The sequence below is a fragment of the Protopterus annectens genome, chromosome 2.part0 (assembly GCF_019279795.1).
Source record: "Protopterus annectens isolate FY-2018-M chromosome 2.part0, PAN1.0, whole genome shotgun sequence".
NCBI lineage: Eukaryota > Metazoa > Chordata > Ceratodontiformes > Protopteridae > Protopterus > Protopterus annectens.
Genome location: NC_056728.1, coordinates 759,699,166 through 759,717,116, shown reverse-complemented (window position 1 = coordinate 759,717,116; position 17,951 = coordinate 759,699,166). Strand labels below are relative to the sequence as shown.

General features: G+C 40.5%; 1 protein-coding gene across 1 annotated transcript in view; it reads right to left on the bottom strand.

Moving 5' to 3' along the window:
• Positions 1-17,951, bottom strand: part of LOC122792779 (protein shortage in chiasmata 1 ortholog-like) — a 284,249-nt gene that overhangs the window by 11,499 nt on the left and 254,799 nt on the right. The window contains exon 7 of the mRNA XM_044060349.1: positions 14,905-15,016. Within this exon, the coding sequence (XP_043916284.1) occupies positions 14,905-15,016 (112 nt within the window). The remainder of the gene's footprint in view (positions 1-14,904; positions 15,017-17,951) is intronic.

The following is a 17,951-nucleotide window of genomic DNA, read 5'->3' as shown; positions in this document are numbered from 1 at the left end:
GGGATTTTTTGAAAGAAAAATGGTTGGAGGTGGTACGAATTGATAGGTAGGGAGTTCCAGAGGCGTGCTAAACCATGTGATAGAAGATTTTTGCCTGGGGGACGAGTTGGTTTGTAGACTTCTAAGAGATTTTGGTTGTTAGACCTTAATACTCTATTGGGTAGATGCATTTTAAAGGTAGAAGACAGGGAGGGACAGAGGGAGGGGTTGAAGATTAGCTTGTGTGCAAGAGTTAGTTGAGTATAGGTGAGATGCTTGGGTAGTTCTAGCCAATGTAGTTGTTGGAGAGAGGAACAGTGGTGGGTGGAAGACTTATGGCTGGTAGCGAACTTGGCAATTTTGTTATAGCAAGAGGAGAGTTGTGTTTTCAGAGAGGACTGTATGTTAGTTAGAAGTGGTGCTCCATAGAGAAGTGAGGGATAAGAAAGGAAGTAGAAAGAGTGATTTTAGTAGCAGGTGTAAGGTAGTGCTTTTGCCGATAGAGCATACCAAGTTTTTGATGGGTTTTTTTGATATTTAGTTGTATATGGGAGTTGAATTTGAGCTGGTTATCAATTTGGACACCAAGTAATTTGGTCTCTGAGACCAGTTCCAGAGGTGTGTTGTTTTGACTAGTAATAGAGAATGTGTTACTATCGAAATAGGTGACTTTAGAGGGGGTGAACACCATTAATTTGGTTTTAGAGGCGTTTAGTGCTAGGTGGTTTCTTTTCATCCATTGCTCTGTGGTTAAAAAAGCGTCTTGAGTGAGCTTGAGGAGTGTAGGGATAGATGAGGCCGAGCAGATAATAGTTGAATATCTTAAATTAGTGCCAAAACTCTGTGACAAATAGTGTAAACTGGAAAGTAGAGGAGCAATAAAAGGGGCTAACCACTTACGTTGGTGTATTTTTTTGTTATTTGATGTCTGGGAAGTAGTAAGGCCCTCGACCACCATGGATAATGAGTTAAGGTCCTTGGCCATCACTGGAACTGAACTAACCAGGGGGTGAAGGTCCAGACATGCTTGCCAGATTGGTGAGTCAGAGGGATTCTGAAGGCCCTCAGACCCTGAGGCTTCAATAGAAGATAAGGCCATAACAGTGGAAATCAGACTTGCTGAGACCAATATGAAGCGATGAAAATCACCTTGGACTTGTTCATGCTGGCTTTATGAATAAACTTTGGGATAAAAGGAAATGGGAAAAATATAAAGTAGATCTGGGGCCACTTTTGTACAAGTGCAGTTCAGGAATGCTGAAGGAATAGAGGAAAAGGAACTGCTACAACTGGCATGAGTTGGGGCTACAAACAGGTCACAGCAAGGCTTCCTTTATGGGTGGAAAAGTTTCCCTTCTACAGTCTGACTTTGAAACCATTCCCGTGGCATCAGGAAATAGTGACTGAGCCCACGCACTAAAGAACTGGTTTCTACTAGGATAAGGCAGGCAAACAAAAAGTGATGCTAGACACAGTCCATGCTCATATCTACAGAGTCCCTTTGAAAAAGGGAGGGGAGGGCAGTTTTGTGCGAGTTCCTCTCTATATATGTTCACATACCATACTACTCTCATCTTGCTGGTTTGGATGGCAACTGCACCTTGGGAAGGGAGGCATGAGGCACCTGCAAAGTGAGAAGGATCCCTTTATTTCCAGAACAATGATGTGCAGACTGGCCTCTGTCTGTGACTGTACCCCCTGGAATGCCTGCACCTGATAATGCCTTCCCCAACTCTAAGGCAGTGGCACCCATAATAATCATCACAGTGGGGATGGGGGCTAAAAAAGAGATGCCAAGAGTAAGGCTTGGTGTGTGCATTCTCCAAAAAGCTAATCTTATAGGCCTACGACACCTTTGGCTGGAAGAGACACAGATTCCAAAAGTTGAAACTACTGTACCATCAGAGTCCATGGCAGTGTTTTCATGTGATACTTGACCCTGGGAGCCACATATGTGGTGGTTGCCAGAAGGACCAAGGTCTTGTGGCAAACTAAAGGAGGTATTGCTTGTGCTTTAATAGTTTGGTTTACAGTGGTCTGAAGAAGAAAGTTCCTGTTGAGGAGAAGATGTCCTCTACAGGACAGAGTATTTAGCTTGTATCTAATGAATCTGAGAATTTGAGTGAGCTCCATCTGAGACTTTGTGGGGTTCACTTTAATTCACAGAGACTCAAACAGCTTTAATAGAAACTCTGTGATTAAGATTAGACTATTAATCATTGGGGTAGCTAGAAGCTTTTCATCTACATAAGGAAATACCTCAACACTCTGCCATCTCTGGTTCCCTGCTCCAGATGTACATTTGGTGAAACCCTGGGAGCTGAGGTGAGATAAAATGAAAGCATTCAGAAATGAGAATGGCTTTATCCCAGAGGCACAGAAACATCTTGGTCTCCTTGGTGATCTTGATGTGAAGACAGGAATCCTTTAGGTTCAAAAAGCACATCCTTCTGAAACACATAAGAATGGCTGACACTATGATCATGCAACAGGTCTCTTTTGAGATGAGTTGGTTTAAGCTGCTCAGCAAGTATCAGTCTCAGGTCTTTTGTTTTCTTTGAAGGTAAAAAGAATCTTGAGTTGCAGCCTGATAATTTCTGGTCTCACAGGACCTCCTGGAACACCTTTTCCTTCCTGCTCTCTTCTGATAGGGTGGAATATCTGGCCTGAAGAACAGGTGGAATGAGGGCAGAGTAAAAGGGAATTGTGTAGCCTCTAAATAGTTTTGTCCTGGATCCACTTTTCATACATAATGATCAACCATGCAGGCAAGAAGAGAAGCAGATGATCCCTTACTACCTTTATATTGGGAAAGTTTGGCAAGGTGACAGGAATTAGACTGCTGCTCTGCTGAAGGGGAACCATGACAATCATTGTGAAACATAATGCTTCCTAGTAATTTCTCTCAGAACCTCTTTTTTTTCTTTGGTTGTTGGACAAGCTGAAACCACAGTTGCCATAGGCTATACTGTGTTCTAGAAAATTGTCATTATGGAGTTTCAAATTTAATTTTATTTCAAAAGCCATAAGATTCTTGCCCACTTGTTCTGTCCTTTCAACTCAGGTTTAACTGCAGGCCCAAAAAGTGCCAATATGTAAGACTAGTCTTTAAGAAAGTTTACCTTAGTATCCTCAGCAAAGTCCATAATATGCAACCAGATGTTGTGGCAGGGAGCTATGCTAGTGCCAATGTTCTTGCTGCAGCAGTTGCAGAATTATGTACTGGATGTGTGGTGATGTTATCAACTGAAGACATGGTTGCCACCTTGCATTTAGTTTGATTTCAAGTTTGCTCAGATAGCTTTTCTACTGACTGGCTCATCTTATTAGCTAGCTCTTGATGGAAGCACAACATATGGAGAAGTATTTCACCACCTTCAGAGTAAAAGTAGAAGATGCAAGACTCCTTGACTGGGAGGGGAATAGACAGCAAGGCTCAGCAGAGAGGGATCCTTTTTAAGAATTCTTGATGCTGCAAATATTGAGTCAACCAACACATCCAATCCTTGGGAGGTCACTGGATTCTGTCTGTTCTCTACAGTATAGGTAGATGTCACAACACAGGGTTCTCTTATGATATTTCATTCATCACCTGCACTATTCTGTCAAAAAGGAGACCACCCCTATAAGATGGTTGGTGGAGTGGAAGGCATTGTACAGGACGAACTGCACAAAGACAATGGGGTCAACAGGCAGTAACCATTTTTGTCTCCATCTTTTCCAATATTTTGCAGGACTTGGTGTCATCTGGAGGGGGGTTATGGTGAGTAATTAGTACCTTCAGCCGTCTGATGTTGGACACTCCTGAAGGAAGTCTAAATGACTCTTCTTACATTCAGCTTCCCAGAGTGCCATGGAGCAGGTGTCCATGGATAGTGAAGAAGACTGCACCACTACAAACACTTATGACGTAGCCTATAGTGGTTTTCTGACCACTCTGTTTTGAAAAGAAAGAAGGATGGAGATCAAGATTCACAATAAAATGATGTCATGGGTGGAGGCCGAAGTATGTGTAGGCACTAATGAAAGTAAGTGCACCAGGGCCACATTAAATGCCCTGCAGCCTGCAATGATGGCATCAAGGCTGAGACTAATAGCATGGCCTGATGTGACGGGACCAATCCCAAGCCTCTGAGAAGACTAAAAGGATCCAGAGGTCATTGTTAAGGGCACTGATCTCTAAGACTTGAAGGCTAACCTCAGTGACATCTGCAATGGCCCTATATGGGGTGGGGCTGACACTGATGATGATAGGTTAAGTCCAAGTCTCAGGGCTGAAGACTCACTTGATGGCAATGGCATCAACATCAAAATAGTTAAAGCTGGTGGCAGAGTCAGCATTAGCAGCTCCAAACCCCAGTGGCTACTCAGAAAATGTTCCTGACAAAATGACAATGCAGATGAAGTATGTACAACTCCTAACAGCAGTAAGTACAACAGGGAAGGCAGTGATGGCATCAAGGTTGACACCATAGTCTAGATTAAGGGAATGACATGGAGTGATAGAAGCAGAGAACCACCAGGGCTGAGGCAGGGACCAAAAGGACTGGATGAACTGTGACACTGAAAGCCTATCCCTGACAGCTAGGTCAAAAACATCTGAAGAGCCTGAAGTTAATGTTATGGTTGTGAACCCTGAATGCTGGAAGACCAACCTTGGTAACATCAGCAATGGCTATAACGTGATTGGTGCCAAGACTTTTGCTGATAGGCTAAGCCTAAGCCCCTCATTTGAAGACTCCCTTAATGCTGATGGCATTGGCATTAAAACAGTTCATGTCAGTGGCATAGCTGATGTTAACATCTCCAATCCTGATGGCTGCAAGGCCAAAATAAGGACTGCAGACAAGGGTGATATTGGTGCCTGTGGGTCAACCACTGGCCTCATAGGATCCAGAAAATGAACTAGACCAGGTGAGAAGAATCTAGAAGAAGAGGCTCAAAAGTGGGAAAACAGAAATGATTCCTATATGCCTTAGTAGCAGAGGAAGGAAAGAAGGGTTTGAGACATCACCACTGCATGAACTTTGTAGAATGCTTCCATCACTTTTTGATATTCCATCTCAAGAGAAACACTTTTATATGACCTGAGGGATCTAGCAGGGGAGGGTCTGGAGGAATCACAGATCTTCATTATCTCCTCTTCTTAGAGTGACGATAAGCTCTTAACTCTAACTACTTTTCTGGGTGAAATCCCAACACAATCTTTAATGGAATTGTGTGAACCCTGAAAGCGAAAAAGGAGAAAATGACTCTTTAGCTTTGGGACTTTTAGAGCAAAGACCTGAAGAGGAATCTTGATATTGATCAACACTTTCACTATGAATTATGTCAGACTTGTGATGTTTATGATTTTTGTCATGGCATTTCACCCTTTGTCTAACTTTATAAACTGGATTCAGAACTTTAGCTTCAATGGGTCAATCTAAAAGTGGAGGTCAAGGTCATTATCATCTCAAGCCCAATGTATCAAATGTGTTGTCTGAAGTCTAGGATGGGATGAGAAATTATCCATTCTTTTTGGAACCAAGAAGAGATGAAAATAATGTCATTAGTCTTATCTGAAAGGAGAAACAGCCTCTATAGCCTCTCTGAGGAGAAAAGACTGTGCCTGTGAGTTCTGCAGAGACAGTTTGGTCTGAAGATAGAAGTAAGAGGCTAAGGTGTGTCTGTTTATGACCATGTCTAAAACCCACTGGTCTTAATAACAGCCATCCAAGCTATACAAAAGTTAGAGAACCACCACCCTACCATGGGCAGCCCTTGCCTACAGTCATGTTTGCAGCTGCAGAGGAAGCACAGTCCTCATTTTGGGTGATGTGGCTTTCAATAATGAAAGGGGACAACAATATCTGACACTTAAGGACAATCATTAGACTGAGTAGAGTTAGAGTGGTCAGACTGGGGTCATAAAGGAAAGATATCTTGCTTTTCAGGAGATGCAACCATCAAACAAATCTTGCAAGGGCTGGCCAAAGAGGATCTCCCCACTGAAGGAAGTTGCCAAGTTGGTCTTCTTGAGCTAATCTTTAAAGGCTGATAGCCTCAGCCACTCCATCCTGTGCATGCATATGATTGAGCTTGTCACCACAGCCATAACAACAGCACATTCAAAATTACTGTGGAATACACCTATACCACTGAGGAAACTATAGACAGAGTCCTCGCTGGGTTCTCTTTCCACTGAGATTCTGAAAGTTGACAGCATTCTTACTGTTTGATCTATTTTGGAGAAAAGGAAGGTTGACAGATAAGCAGAAACTTGATGGATATAAGATAAGTGTAGTAGAGGAGAAACACCTCATGTCAATCTGTCCAGACTTTTGGACTGTTTGTCAGGCATCTGGATCCAATAAATCTTGTAGCAGGCCACTCTAGAATGTCTGGTTAGAATCTTATTTCAAGTAGGCAGTTAACAGTAGAGAGTTTGTCATTTTACAAGCTGAAAGAGCAGTGTCAATCCACTCAGGGCTGCATAAACTGCATCCTTGACTATGGATTCATAGGTAGGATGGTAAAGGGCTCGTCTTACTTCCCTAGAGAGTCACTTAGGAGTTAAAGAGGGGAAGGAATGGGAGCCTTGGGCCAGTCAGCTGTGGAGTTTGTAAGTTTTAAGGTTTCTTCAATGAATGACTTCTGATTCAGCAGTGAAGAAAACTCACCTTAAGGTGGCTCTCTCATGGCCCTAAGGCAGAAATGTATTCCCTTAATGAACACAAAAGAGTAGTTGATCTTTAAAATGGGGGAGATGGTCAAACTGAGTGTTGAGGCCTAAACAGAACAAAACACATAGACACACAGACACATACAAAACACAGAATAACAGTCACGCCTGACATAGTAGAACATCCTACAGACACTGATAGGTCTTTTTTTTTGGGACACATGGCTACAACAGCTGTCTGAAATCAGCAGAAATGTGACAGAATGGTACTCTGCAAAGTAGTGGACAGGAAACTTGACAACATGAGCTACAAAAAAAAAAAAAAGGACAATAAATATGGAAAACAATCTTTCTTCTGTGGTAAATGATAACAGGTGGGACTTGATAGAAAGCACTTTGAATACCCAACCTACTATCTTTGTAGAATTTGAGAAAGTGATCAACGCACACAAGAAAAAAATAACAGTGACCCAACTATGTGATGTCCAGCTTGAGTAGAGGCTATATCACTTTGAAAATCTTGTCAGAAGGAAGAATGTACATTTCATTAGTATACCAGGCAGTTATGAATCAGAAGAATGTGTTATATCTATTAAGGATCTTCTTATAAGATGATAAGTACCAAGGGTTCAACTATCAGCAATTGAATGTGTGTGTTCTGCTGTTTGCCCAAAGTGACTCCCCCAGCAAGGACACAAAATATACTAGTCACATTTAATACATAAGACCAGGCAAAAGCAGAAGGAGTTATCTGATATCTCTGGTTGCTTTCACAAAATTTGCTATATGAAGAAAACAGGATATAATTCAATAATGGCAATCCTCCATTCAGTAAAGGCATGAATGCTCAATGTGATCTATTTAGGACATGCAGGAAAGTACACTTGCATAAAGTACTTAATGATAATGTTAGAGTTTAAGGAGAGGTCAGTGCAAGAGTAAAACATTCTGTTTTTCCCATATTCTCTATCCTTTTATCCAGCAGCTTTATGGAATTTATTTCATAAGTTACTATCTTATTTGTGAGTAGACAAAGCAGATCTGATGCCAACCAAACTGCTGACATAGATAATTGAGAAGATCTCTTATATACCCCGTATTGCTCTTCATTCTCTTCAGTTTTCAAGCTTATTTCCCACCAATTAATTATACTAAAAAGTATAAAGGAACTTATCTCAGTAAGAACATGGAATATCCAAGCAACATGGATTCTAACAAATGCTATCACAAATTAATTAATACAATAAAAATATGACATACAGCATGTTAAATAACACGTAGATATAGAACATTTTGACATCTTGTAACAAAATGGAAACAAGCAATTTTGTACAATATTTTAAAATAGGACAGGAGAGAGGGTAGCCTTACTGTTACAGTAACCTTTAATTGAAGATCTCCTGCTTTATTGTGTACCTTACAGGGCTACACTATCTTCTTTCAGAAGAAACCCGAGCAATTCAGCACTCCCTTTGTGGTCCAAACCATAGCTTCAGCAGCTTACTGCAGCTGTAGCAAGCAGTTTGCTACAGTTTAAAAAAAAAGATTTGCCTGTTTATATTTCTTTTTTTTTAACTAAAACCTGATTGTTTATTTATTTATTTTTATTTATTTTACATTTGTTAACTGGGTTAGTCTGGCTGAGCTTTTGGCTCATTTTCAGCAGAGATCTGGGGAGAAAAGCTCCTCAAGACTAGAAAACAGTTTATTAAATTTTAGTAACATGGTAGTAACAATCAGCTATAGGATCTTACAAGCAGAGATCTGGAGAGAAAAAAGCTCCTCAGGCAATTCAATTATACAGAGTATTAACAATTGGCAGACAAGTATGCGAGTTGTTACAAACAAGGTTTTAAACAATTAGCAGAAGAAAATGTGACTAGTTACAATATTATTTAAGCTGCTTAAAGCAAAATGAGTTAATAGTTAGGCAGATGCTTATTTAAAGTGGGTAGGATCTAGTTGTATAGGGGTTTGGAAACAAGAAAGGAAAGTAGAAATGGCTAGTAGGAGATGAAGGGGAGGTAGAGTATAGGAGACAGACTAGACATGTAGGTTGTTTTGAGACTGTAAGAATTAAGAGTGGTTGGAGATAGAGGAAGGGAAGAGGTAGAAGAGGCAGGGGAATAGTGTTAGAGATACATTAAGAGTGAGGTGGTGAAATAGGTGAAAGGATGGTGGTTTCAGGGTGATTGGCTACAGTGGCAAGACCACCTTGTTTTTAGGTATTTCCTTGTGGCTAATTTGAAACTTTTGCTATGATGGAGGGATTTTATTTCCAAGGGGAGTTGGTTCCAGGATATAGCTGGTTTATAGTTATAAAGAAGATGGCCTATTTTGGTTTTGGGTTTGTAGATGTCTAATAATTCTTGATTTGAGCTGCGTAGCGTCCTTGCAGGGGAATATTTGGATATGATAGTGGAGAGGGTGGGGCAGAAGGAGGGTAGGTAGAGGACAGAGTGGATGATTTGTAGTTGGTATAGTTGGAGCAGCTGAGGGAATTCTAGACAGTCTAGTTGCTGTAGTGCTAAGCAGTGGTGTGACATGTAGGTTTGCAAATCTGGCAATCTTATTATAGGCAGTTTCAAGCTTGGAAATAAGTGTAGAATTTAGGTTTGTGAATATGTGGCAGCTGTACAGGAGTATTGGGAGTAATAAAACCTGGAAGAGAGTTATTCGGGCAGAGTTAGTCAAGTATTTCTTGCTACAGAAAAGGTGTCCAAGTTTCTGATGAGTTCTTTTTATTGAGTTAGTAATATGGAGATCAAACTTAAGCTGATCATCTATTGTAACACCTAGCAATGTAGTACTAGATTCAACTGAGATGATAGTGTTGTTGCAGGATAAGATGGTAAATGTACTTTTGAGTGTGGTGATGTTTTTAGGGAGGAGGAGTAGGAGCTTAGATTTTTTTGGATTAAGTATTAGTTTGTTATCACTAAGCCATGTCTCAATGGTGTGGAAGGATGCCTGGGTAGTTGAGTGGAGGTCAGTTGGGTTGTCAGCAATGGTTATAACAGTTGAGTCATCACCATATTGTACAAGAGATGACTGGGGACAAGAGGAGTAGAGCAAGTTGGTGAAAATATTAAAGAGTAGTGGTCCAAGTATGGACCCTTAGGGGACTCCCATTTGTACAGTGAGAGGGGAGGATAGTGCAGAGAGCCATTTAATTGATTTCTGGTGGGTAGAGAGATAGCTGGAGAACCAGGAGATAGTAGGGGGAGAGAAATATAAGTTAGTGAGTTTATCTAGAAGGAGTGGGTAACAGACAGTGTCAAAGGCTTTAGAAAGGTCAAGGAATAGGCATGAGACAAGTTTATTGTTATCCCGAGCTAGGGAGACTATGTTGATGAATGATATGAGTGCAGTAGTTGTACTATGCTTGGGATGGAAACCATGCTGTGTGGGTGTGAGAATTTTTTCTGGTGAAGATAATGCATTACCTGTTTGTGAATGTATTTCTCTAGGATTTTTGAGAGTGGAGAGAGTATGGCAATTGGTCTGAAGTTGGATATGTATGAGGAGTTGCCCTCTTTGTGAATGGGTAGAGTAAAGAAATTCTTCCATACAGTGGTGACATAGTTTTCAGAAATGGATCGGCTACACCTTCCAGATAGAACTTAGCTAAAAAAAACTATCAGCTAGTCCAAGGACACTTACTAAAGATGCTACACCTGGAGGGCTTTCAGCTGCAATTAGAGCAAATATGGCATCCAGGGTTTTTAAAATCTTTGGTGTGTTGTACCTGAGCAATCACTTGGGGGGTGGGGGAAGGGATGGAAACCATCAATTGGAATTTAAAGTAGCAGGGAAGAATCCAAGGCACCCTGCTAACCTAGCCAATTATCAAAGGACAGCCAAGGAAATGAGGTAAACATACAGGCACCCTTGTTCAAGGACTGGAAGTTTTTTCCAAGAAAAACTATGTGTAGGAGTATACCACAGGTAGAGGTTGCATGCTGTTTACTAGTCTGTAATGGCAGATTTTATTCTCTTTTATATTTGTATTCCCCTTAGCTCATTGTTTGTTGCACACAATGTAACTAAAGATAAAAGCAGCTGGAGACTTTGCATCTCTGTTTGGTGTTCAGTGAAGAACACAGGAGGAGGGGCTGAAGGCTATGACTGCTGAGAGGGGCTAAATACCTTAACATACAACAAATTATCAACAGTGAAACAGATGAAAGGGGTGGGGGTGGGCTAAGAGAAAGAAGGTTTACAGCTGTTGCCCCTGGGGTATGCACTCTAGCTGACTGTAACAGATTTTAACAAGGCATAAAAGTAGTCACAAAAGCTGGCACCTACACTGCACAAGTGACAACATCAAGATTCCTGGAGTTAAGCCTGAGGCTGCAGTTTATTTTTGGATGATTGCTGGTTAGAGTTTTCTTTGCTTTTAGCTGGAGTGAGAAGATTCCTTGCTCACACAAGTGAGGGGCCCAAAGCGATCAGGTCCTCAGTGGCTACTGCACAAGTGGCAACAACAAGGTTCCTGGAGTTAAACCTGGGGCTGCAGTCTATTTTTGGATGATTGCTGGTTAGCATTTTCTTTGCTTTTAGCTGGAGTGGGAGGATTCCTTGCTCACACAAGTGGGGGGGGGGAGACCCAAAGCAATTAGGTCCTCAGTGGCTATTGCATAAGTGGCAACAACAAGGTTCCTGGAGTTAAACCTGGGGCTGCAGTCTATTTTTGGATGATTGCTGGTCAGCATTTTCTTTGCTTTTAGCTGGAGTGAGAGGATTCCTTGCTCACACAAGTGGGGGGGGGGGCAAAGTGATCAGGTCCTCAGTGGCTACTGCACAAGTGGCAACAACAAGGTTCCTGGAGTTAAACCTGGGGCTGCATTCTATGTTTGAATGATTGCTGGTTGGAATTTTCTTTGCTTTTAGCTGGAGTGAGAGGATTCCTTGCTCACACCAGTGGCGGGGGGTCCAAAGCAATCAGGTCCTCAGTGGCTACGACACAAGTGGCAACAACAAGATTCCTGGAGTTAAACCTGGGGCTGCAGTCTATTTTTGGATGATAGCTGGTTAGAGCTTTCTTTGCTTTTAGCTGGAGTGAGAGGATTCCTTGCTCACACAAGTGTGTTGGGGGGGGGGGACCCAAAGCGATCAGGTCCTCAGTGGCTACTGCACAAGTGGCAACAACAAGGTTCCTGGAGTTAAACCTGGGGCTGCAATCTATTTTTGGATGACTGCTGGTTAGAGTTTTCTTTGCTTTTAGCTGGAGTGAGAGGATTCCTTGTTGTAGCACTCTTTGTGGTGTATAAACTGCAGGAACTGCTTGCTAAATCTCCAGCAAGCAGTTTGCCAGCTTAAAAAAAAAAGCAGAAAAAAACTGGGGAAGAGGCCTGGGAAGAAGTGTTCTAAGGGGGAAGATGCATAGTTTTCTTACACAGAGGCTAGCACAATCAATTGTGGGAGTACAGACCACATCATAAAAGCTGAGGTACAATTTGTGTATTTAGAAGTGTTATCTTCAACCACACAACCCAAAATTGTCCATCAAAGTCACAAGACTTAAAAAAAATTCCACATTCAGTGTCTTCCAGTAAAACATAATATTTTAACAATACAGACAAAAATATAATTCATGTGTTCAGAACAAAGCAAAACAGACAAAACATGTCCACTCCTAGTACTGGTACACCATCAAGGTGACTAGATACATGCCCTCTCCCTCCTGCCTGAGCTATTTAATGGAAAGCAAAAAAAAAAAAAAAAAAACATCATGATCAGGTACCTGGAGCTCTTGAAATGCAGGAGCAAAACAGGCCCAGTTTATGTGACCTGCCCATAATCCTCATTCCTCAAATTTTAGTACAAATTAAATATTTCTTTCTTTTAAAATGTAGGGCTACAGTGCTCAGGTGTTAGTTAAGGAAAAAAAAAGAACAAGTCTTTTTTAACTTTAAACTGTAGCAAACTGCTTGCTACAAATCAAATATAGCAAACAGTTGTTGTTACAGTTTATACCTCACACAGAGTGCTATAACACTCAGGTTTTGGTTAGAAGAAAGTGAAACAAATATATAACCCTGACTAATTACCTCACTTACCAATGGGTATTACTCATCTAATCTGCATCTGCTAGATACTTTTCTGTTACCTAAAAAGAGTATGCATATGTACAGTTGAAAATTTTTTACTTGTGATTTCATTGCTATTACTAACTATACCAGATATGTACTAAATTTGTGAGTAAAATTCCAAAATAAAGTAAAAAAACTATAATGTACCTCAATTTTTTTTTTGTAAATTCTCCCTTACTGTAAATAATATTGTAAATGTGGAGCTTTTCTCCCTGGGCCTCTACTGAAAATTGACATGTATCCAGTTGGACTAGCCCGGTCAACAAATGTAAAATAAAATAAAATAAATAAAATATATATGTAGCAAACTGCTTGCTGCAAATGTAACAAGCAGCTACAGTGCTTTCATTTCACTTAACAAAAAAAAAAAATCTTTTTTTTTTACTTTTAAACTGTACCAAACAGCCAATTGTGCCTCCTAACACTCTGAACCCTGGGTAGGTACACCCTTCACCCTGCTGTAGTTATACTATAGTCCAAAATAGGAACAGTTTAGAGGTCTGCATGGCTGGTACTGGGCTAGGGTGAATGCCCATGTCCCTGTAACAATTCATTCTGTTCTTGATTCTTCATCAGAGAAGTTGAAAGCTACTTTTTGCAGAAGCTGTTCTGGGGTATTATTGTGGCTGTATTATGGTGAGTGGGGAGAGGCTATTTACAAATGTATAGGTTTGTCTCTGAACTGTCCCTGAGTTTTGCTTCATATTTTTGCTCTTTCTCTTGCAAAAATGTTTATTTTTCTGCTGCATTACTAATGGTTATAGTCAATGTCAAACATTGATGGTATAGTTCTATTGACTTTATAAGTAAATTAAAATAATGGGATTCATTAATGCCTACAGTAAGTGTACACTAAGTGTACACCATTCTGAGCCAACAGACAACACAAGCAAAACTCACACCTTCTTCCTCCTAATTTTAGTTTTCCTCCTGATTTTCTTGCAGCCTTAAATATCGATGGGAGATTCATAAAGGTTACCACGAAGTGTAGACTGCACGTAAACTTTGTGTAATCTTTCTGACTGACTAGAAAGCACAAAAAATGTGATATGGATGTTCTCAAATGCAGATCATGTAGGTGTGTGTTAAAAAAATGTACCACTGTCCCCCATTATGCTTGGCTTTGTCTTAGATTCTTCAGCAAAGAAGATGGGAGCTATGAAGCATTTGTTCTGATGTATTACTAAGATTGCAGAATGGGGGGGTGGGGGTCTCTTCTGAGATGTGTGTACATACTTCTGAGGTGTCCTTGATTTTGCTTCATAGTTTTGCCTTGTCTCTTGTAATAGTTTTAATTTTTCTGGTAAATCACTGTAAACTAGTCAATTAATGTCAGACATGAAAGTGCCATGCTTTTTGTTCATAGAATGCATGCTGATGCAAAACATGCATACTTTTTTTTTTCAGAAAATGCACACGTGCAAAATGTGTCATTCTATTAACTTTTTAATTGAATCAGAATAATACGCGTCTTTAAAAATTTGAAAACTCAAATGTACAGTATGCATTCCTGACTGATACATCATAACAAAATACTTTTGGTTGAAAGACCATTTCAACCATGCACCCTGGAAATGGTACGTTTTCACACAGAGCAAAAATATGGTGCTCCACATTTTGGCCATTTGTCATATATTATTATGGTCTGTGATATACATTGGCTTCTTAAGAGGTTGAACCCTATAGTAATAACTTCAGGCAAACCAGACAAACAACACACAACAAAAAGCATTAAAGGCAGGACTGTTGGAGGAATGAAAAGCCTGTAATGTGTTACAATTTTCTAAGAAAAAATCTACTATAACCAATAATCACTCTTTATACTATAAGTCAACTAACTACCTTTTTTTTCTTTTGCCTCAGGCAACACAATGACTGAACTTTACAAGCTTCACGCTATCTAGCAATTTTCTTAGCGCTGGATTAACGTATTACAAAGACTACTTCAGACTTGACACCAGTATGAAGAGGAAAAGTGTGTGTTAAAAATGGTGAAGACAGCTTAGGAGTAGATGCTAAACAGTTGTCAGGATAAAAAATAAAAAAGAAACTAAAAATTAGGGCAGAAAAAAGAAGCAGGAAGTTGATTAAAAACAGTCACTTGTCTCATCTTTAAGATGTTAAAGCACAGTAATGTGTAAAAGCTAATAGCTGCACATGACTTACTTTGATTCCAAATTCTGAAGAAGATCTGGTGTATTCAGAAGCCCTTCAGTAGTCAGAAACACATAGGGAACTGTCAGTTCCACCAAGGATTCAAACCTCTCTGTTGCTACACCTTTGGACAGGAAAGAAAAGGAAAAAAAATCATCACAAGAAATACTGTATATGCTCATACTCGCATAATAAGTTGCAGAAACACTCTTCTCTAACTAGATAAATCTTGTCATGCACATGGAAAAATTTTACTTTATGCCTGACACCACCTTATATAACTCAGCTTTATGGGATGGCCACTGCACTCTGCATATTCTATAACTATTTAAATTAGTTGGAGCCAGCCTGGTAGCCTAGCAGGATGAAGCCCTGACTATGACCCAGGTTTCCTGTGTCTGATTAGCAGCTCAGGCATCTGCTGGTACTGGCAGGGCTGATGTGATTGCCTCTCCTGAAGGGGAGCCATATTGGGTGCAATGATGGTTGAGCTCTGATAGAGGCCAGATCTCAGACAGATGACATCATGTTGGGTGGGTGGGTGGGGGGGCCTGGAGGACAGAACAAGATGTGTGCATGCGCTATGGGCCTAGAGCATAGTGCATTCCAAGGATACTTCTATGGCTTGCCCAGGTTGCAGTATGATGGCTACTTGGCTGGCCCTTCCTACTCTTTTGTGCTCATGGGTGTAACCCAAACACCTGCAGATGGAGAGATCTCCATGTGCAGGATCTGTCTTGGAAGGGTGACTCTCCCAGTGTGGGTCACACTGAGAAGCCTGCCAGGGAACAGGAACTGTGGAGGATGGGACTACAGGGAGCTGGCTATGAAGTTAGCAGTGGGTAGAAGAAAAAATAAATTAGATGTCTTAGCACATCCTGTGGCATTTTCTGCTCTTGTTTGTTTAACAGACAGTCTCACACACACACACACACACACACACACACACACACACACACACACACACACACACACACACACACACACACACACACACACACAAATGCACACACATGCACACACACACACACACACACACACACACACACACACACACATGCACACACACATGCACACACATGCACACACACACACACACACACACACACACACACACACACACACACACACACACACACACGCACACACACACACACACACACTCAAGGTAGCCAGCTGTGGCAGCATCACTGCATTTTGACAGATGCCTTTTATTTTCTTTTTGATAGTTTCTTTGCTATTTGATACTCTGAAAACTGTATTCTGGACAGCTAGTACCATGGAATTTACTTGAACATTACAGCAGGAAGTGCTGTAAATGCTAACAGTTCATTTCTCCATGTAACTTGATCTTTTCTGAATCTACTAATGTACTTTATCTTATTGAACATTCCTTAAACATTTCTTTTACCTGTACCATATTCCTATTATTTGACTCCCCTGTTATGTGAAAATCTCATCACCACTGTCTAAAAACAAATCCAATCTGCTTTTAATTATTTCCCATTGACAGAAATATAGGTTAATTCTCTAAGGTCTCTTGAAGCATTGCTTGTTGATGTACCTGTCATGCTCTGATAAAAAAAATAGGACAAATACGCAATTTCTCAATAAGACATACATGGCTCCTTGCTAATCATGATTTTGTCTGTTGTTGAATATGAGTTATACTTGTACATTTTGTTGACCAAGTTAACCCTGCTGGGCCAAAGTCCATTTTCAGAAGGGGCCTGGGTGCAGAGTGAGATACAAAACAATGTAAACAAACTAAGTACAGTGGTATAAGATGGACTACAATGTGATATTAAACATAAAAAATATGCAAATACAGTCACCATAAGTATTCTAAGACAGAACACATATTTATACATTTGAACAAGCATTTGTGTAATAGAATGAGAAGTCAATGCCCCAAACCTAATACAGGATTAAAACAGTGAGGAAAAGGTGAAAAAGGAGGTGAGTATATTCGTAAAAGCCAGGATCTGTGTGTACCTCATCCATTAAAAGACTGTTTATTTATTTAAATTTGTTGACCGGGAGTGTCCGACTGGACGTAGGTCCATTTTCAGCGGAGGCCCGGAGAGAAAAGCTCCACAGTTGAAATAAACAGACAGTATTTACATTGGATTACATAGTGATTAACAATTTACATAGCAATTACTTACAACATATTTACAGATGAAGAACATAGTACATCAGTAGACAACTAGAATCTTTATCTGTGAAGTGCATACCAGACATTAACAAATGTTACAAGAAGAAGAAGTTCGTGCTGTATAATAAGTACTGGCTTATGAGCATCTGAGCTTGCTATAATCAAGGTAGTTAGTGGAGTGGAAAGAAAGGTAGTGGTTGGATGGGATGGATGATATTAGAGTGGGAGTTGCAAGGGCATAGCCAGCATGTTTTTAGTTGTGCTTTTAGTGAAGTTTTGAAGTGGGTGCATGATGGTATGGAGGTAATTGTGGGTGGGAGTGAGTTCCATAATTTGGCTATGGCACAAGAGAATAGTGCTTCATCAGCAGAGTTATTGGCTTTAGTGATCTGCAAGTGATTTTTGCTGCTGGATCTTACTGGTCTGGTGGTGCGATAGGGTTGTAGTAGATTCTGGAGGGATGGGACATTTAGTGGATGGTTTACTAGTTTGTGGGCGAGTGAGAGTTGATACCATTGAAGGAGGTGAGGGAGTTCAAGCCAGCCCAGTTCAGCAAGTGAGAGACAGTGGTGACTACGGTAGGATACCCCTGTGGCGAATTTGGCGATTTTGTTGTAGCAGGTCTCTAGCTTGTTAGATCACATTGCCTTAGGTTGGTATATATTGGAGACGCATAAAGTAGGGTGGAGATAAGGTGGGAATGTGCTATTGAAATCTTTGCTGCTTTGGTGAGAAATTGCTTATTTCTGTATAACACTCCTAGTTTTTTGTGGACTTTTTTTATAGTCATGGATATGTGAATGTCAAATTTTAGTTTATTGTCTATTTCCACTCCTAACAATTTAGTATGTTCAGTTGGGTATATAGTGGTGTTGTCTTTTGCCGTGATGTTAAAGTGAGA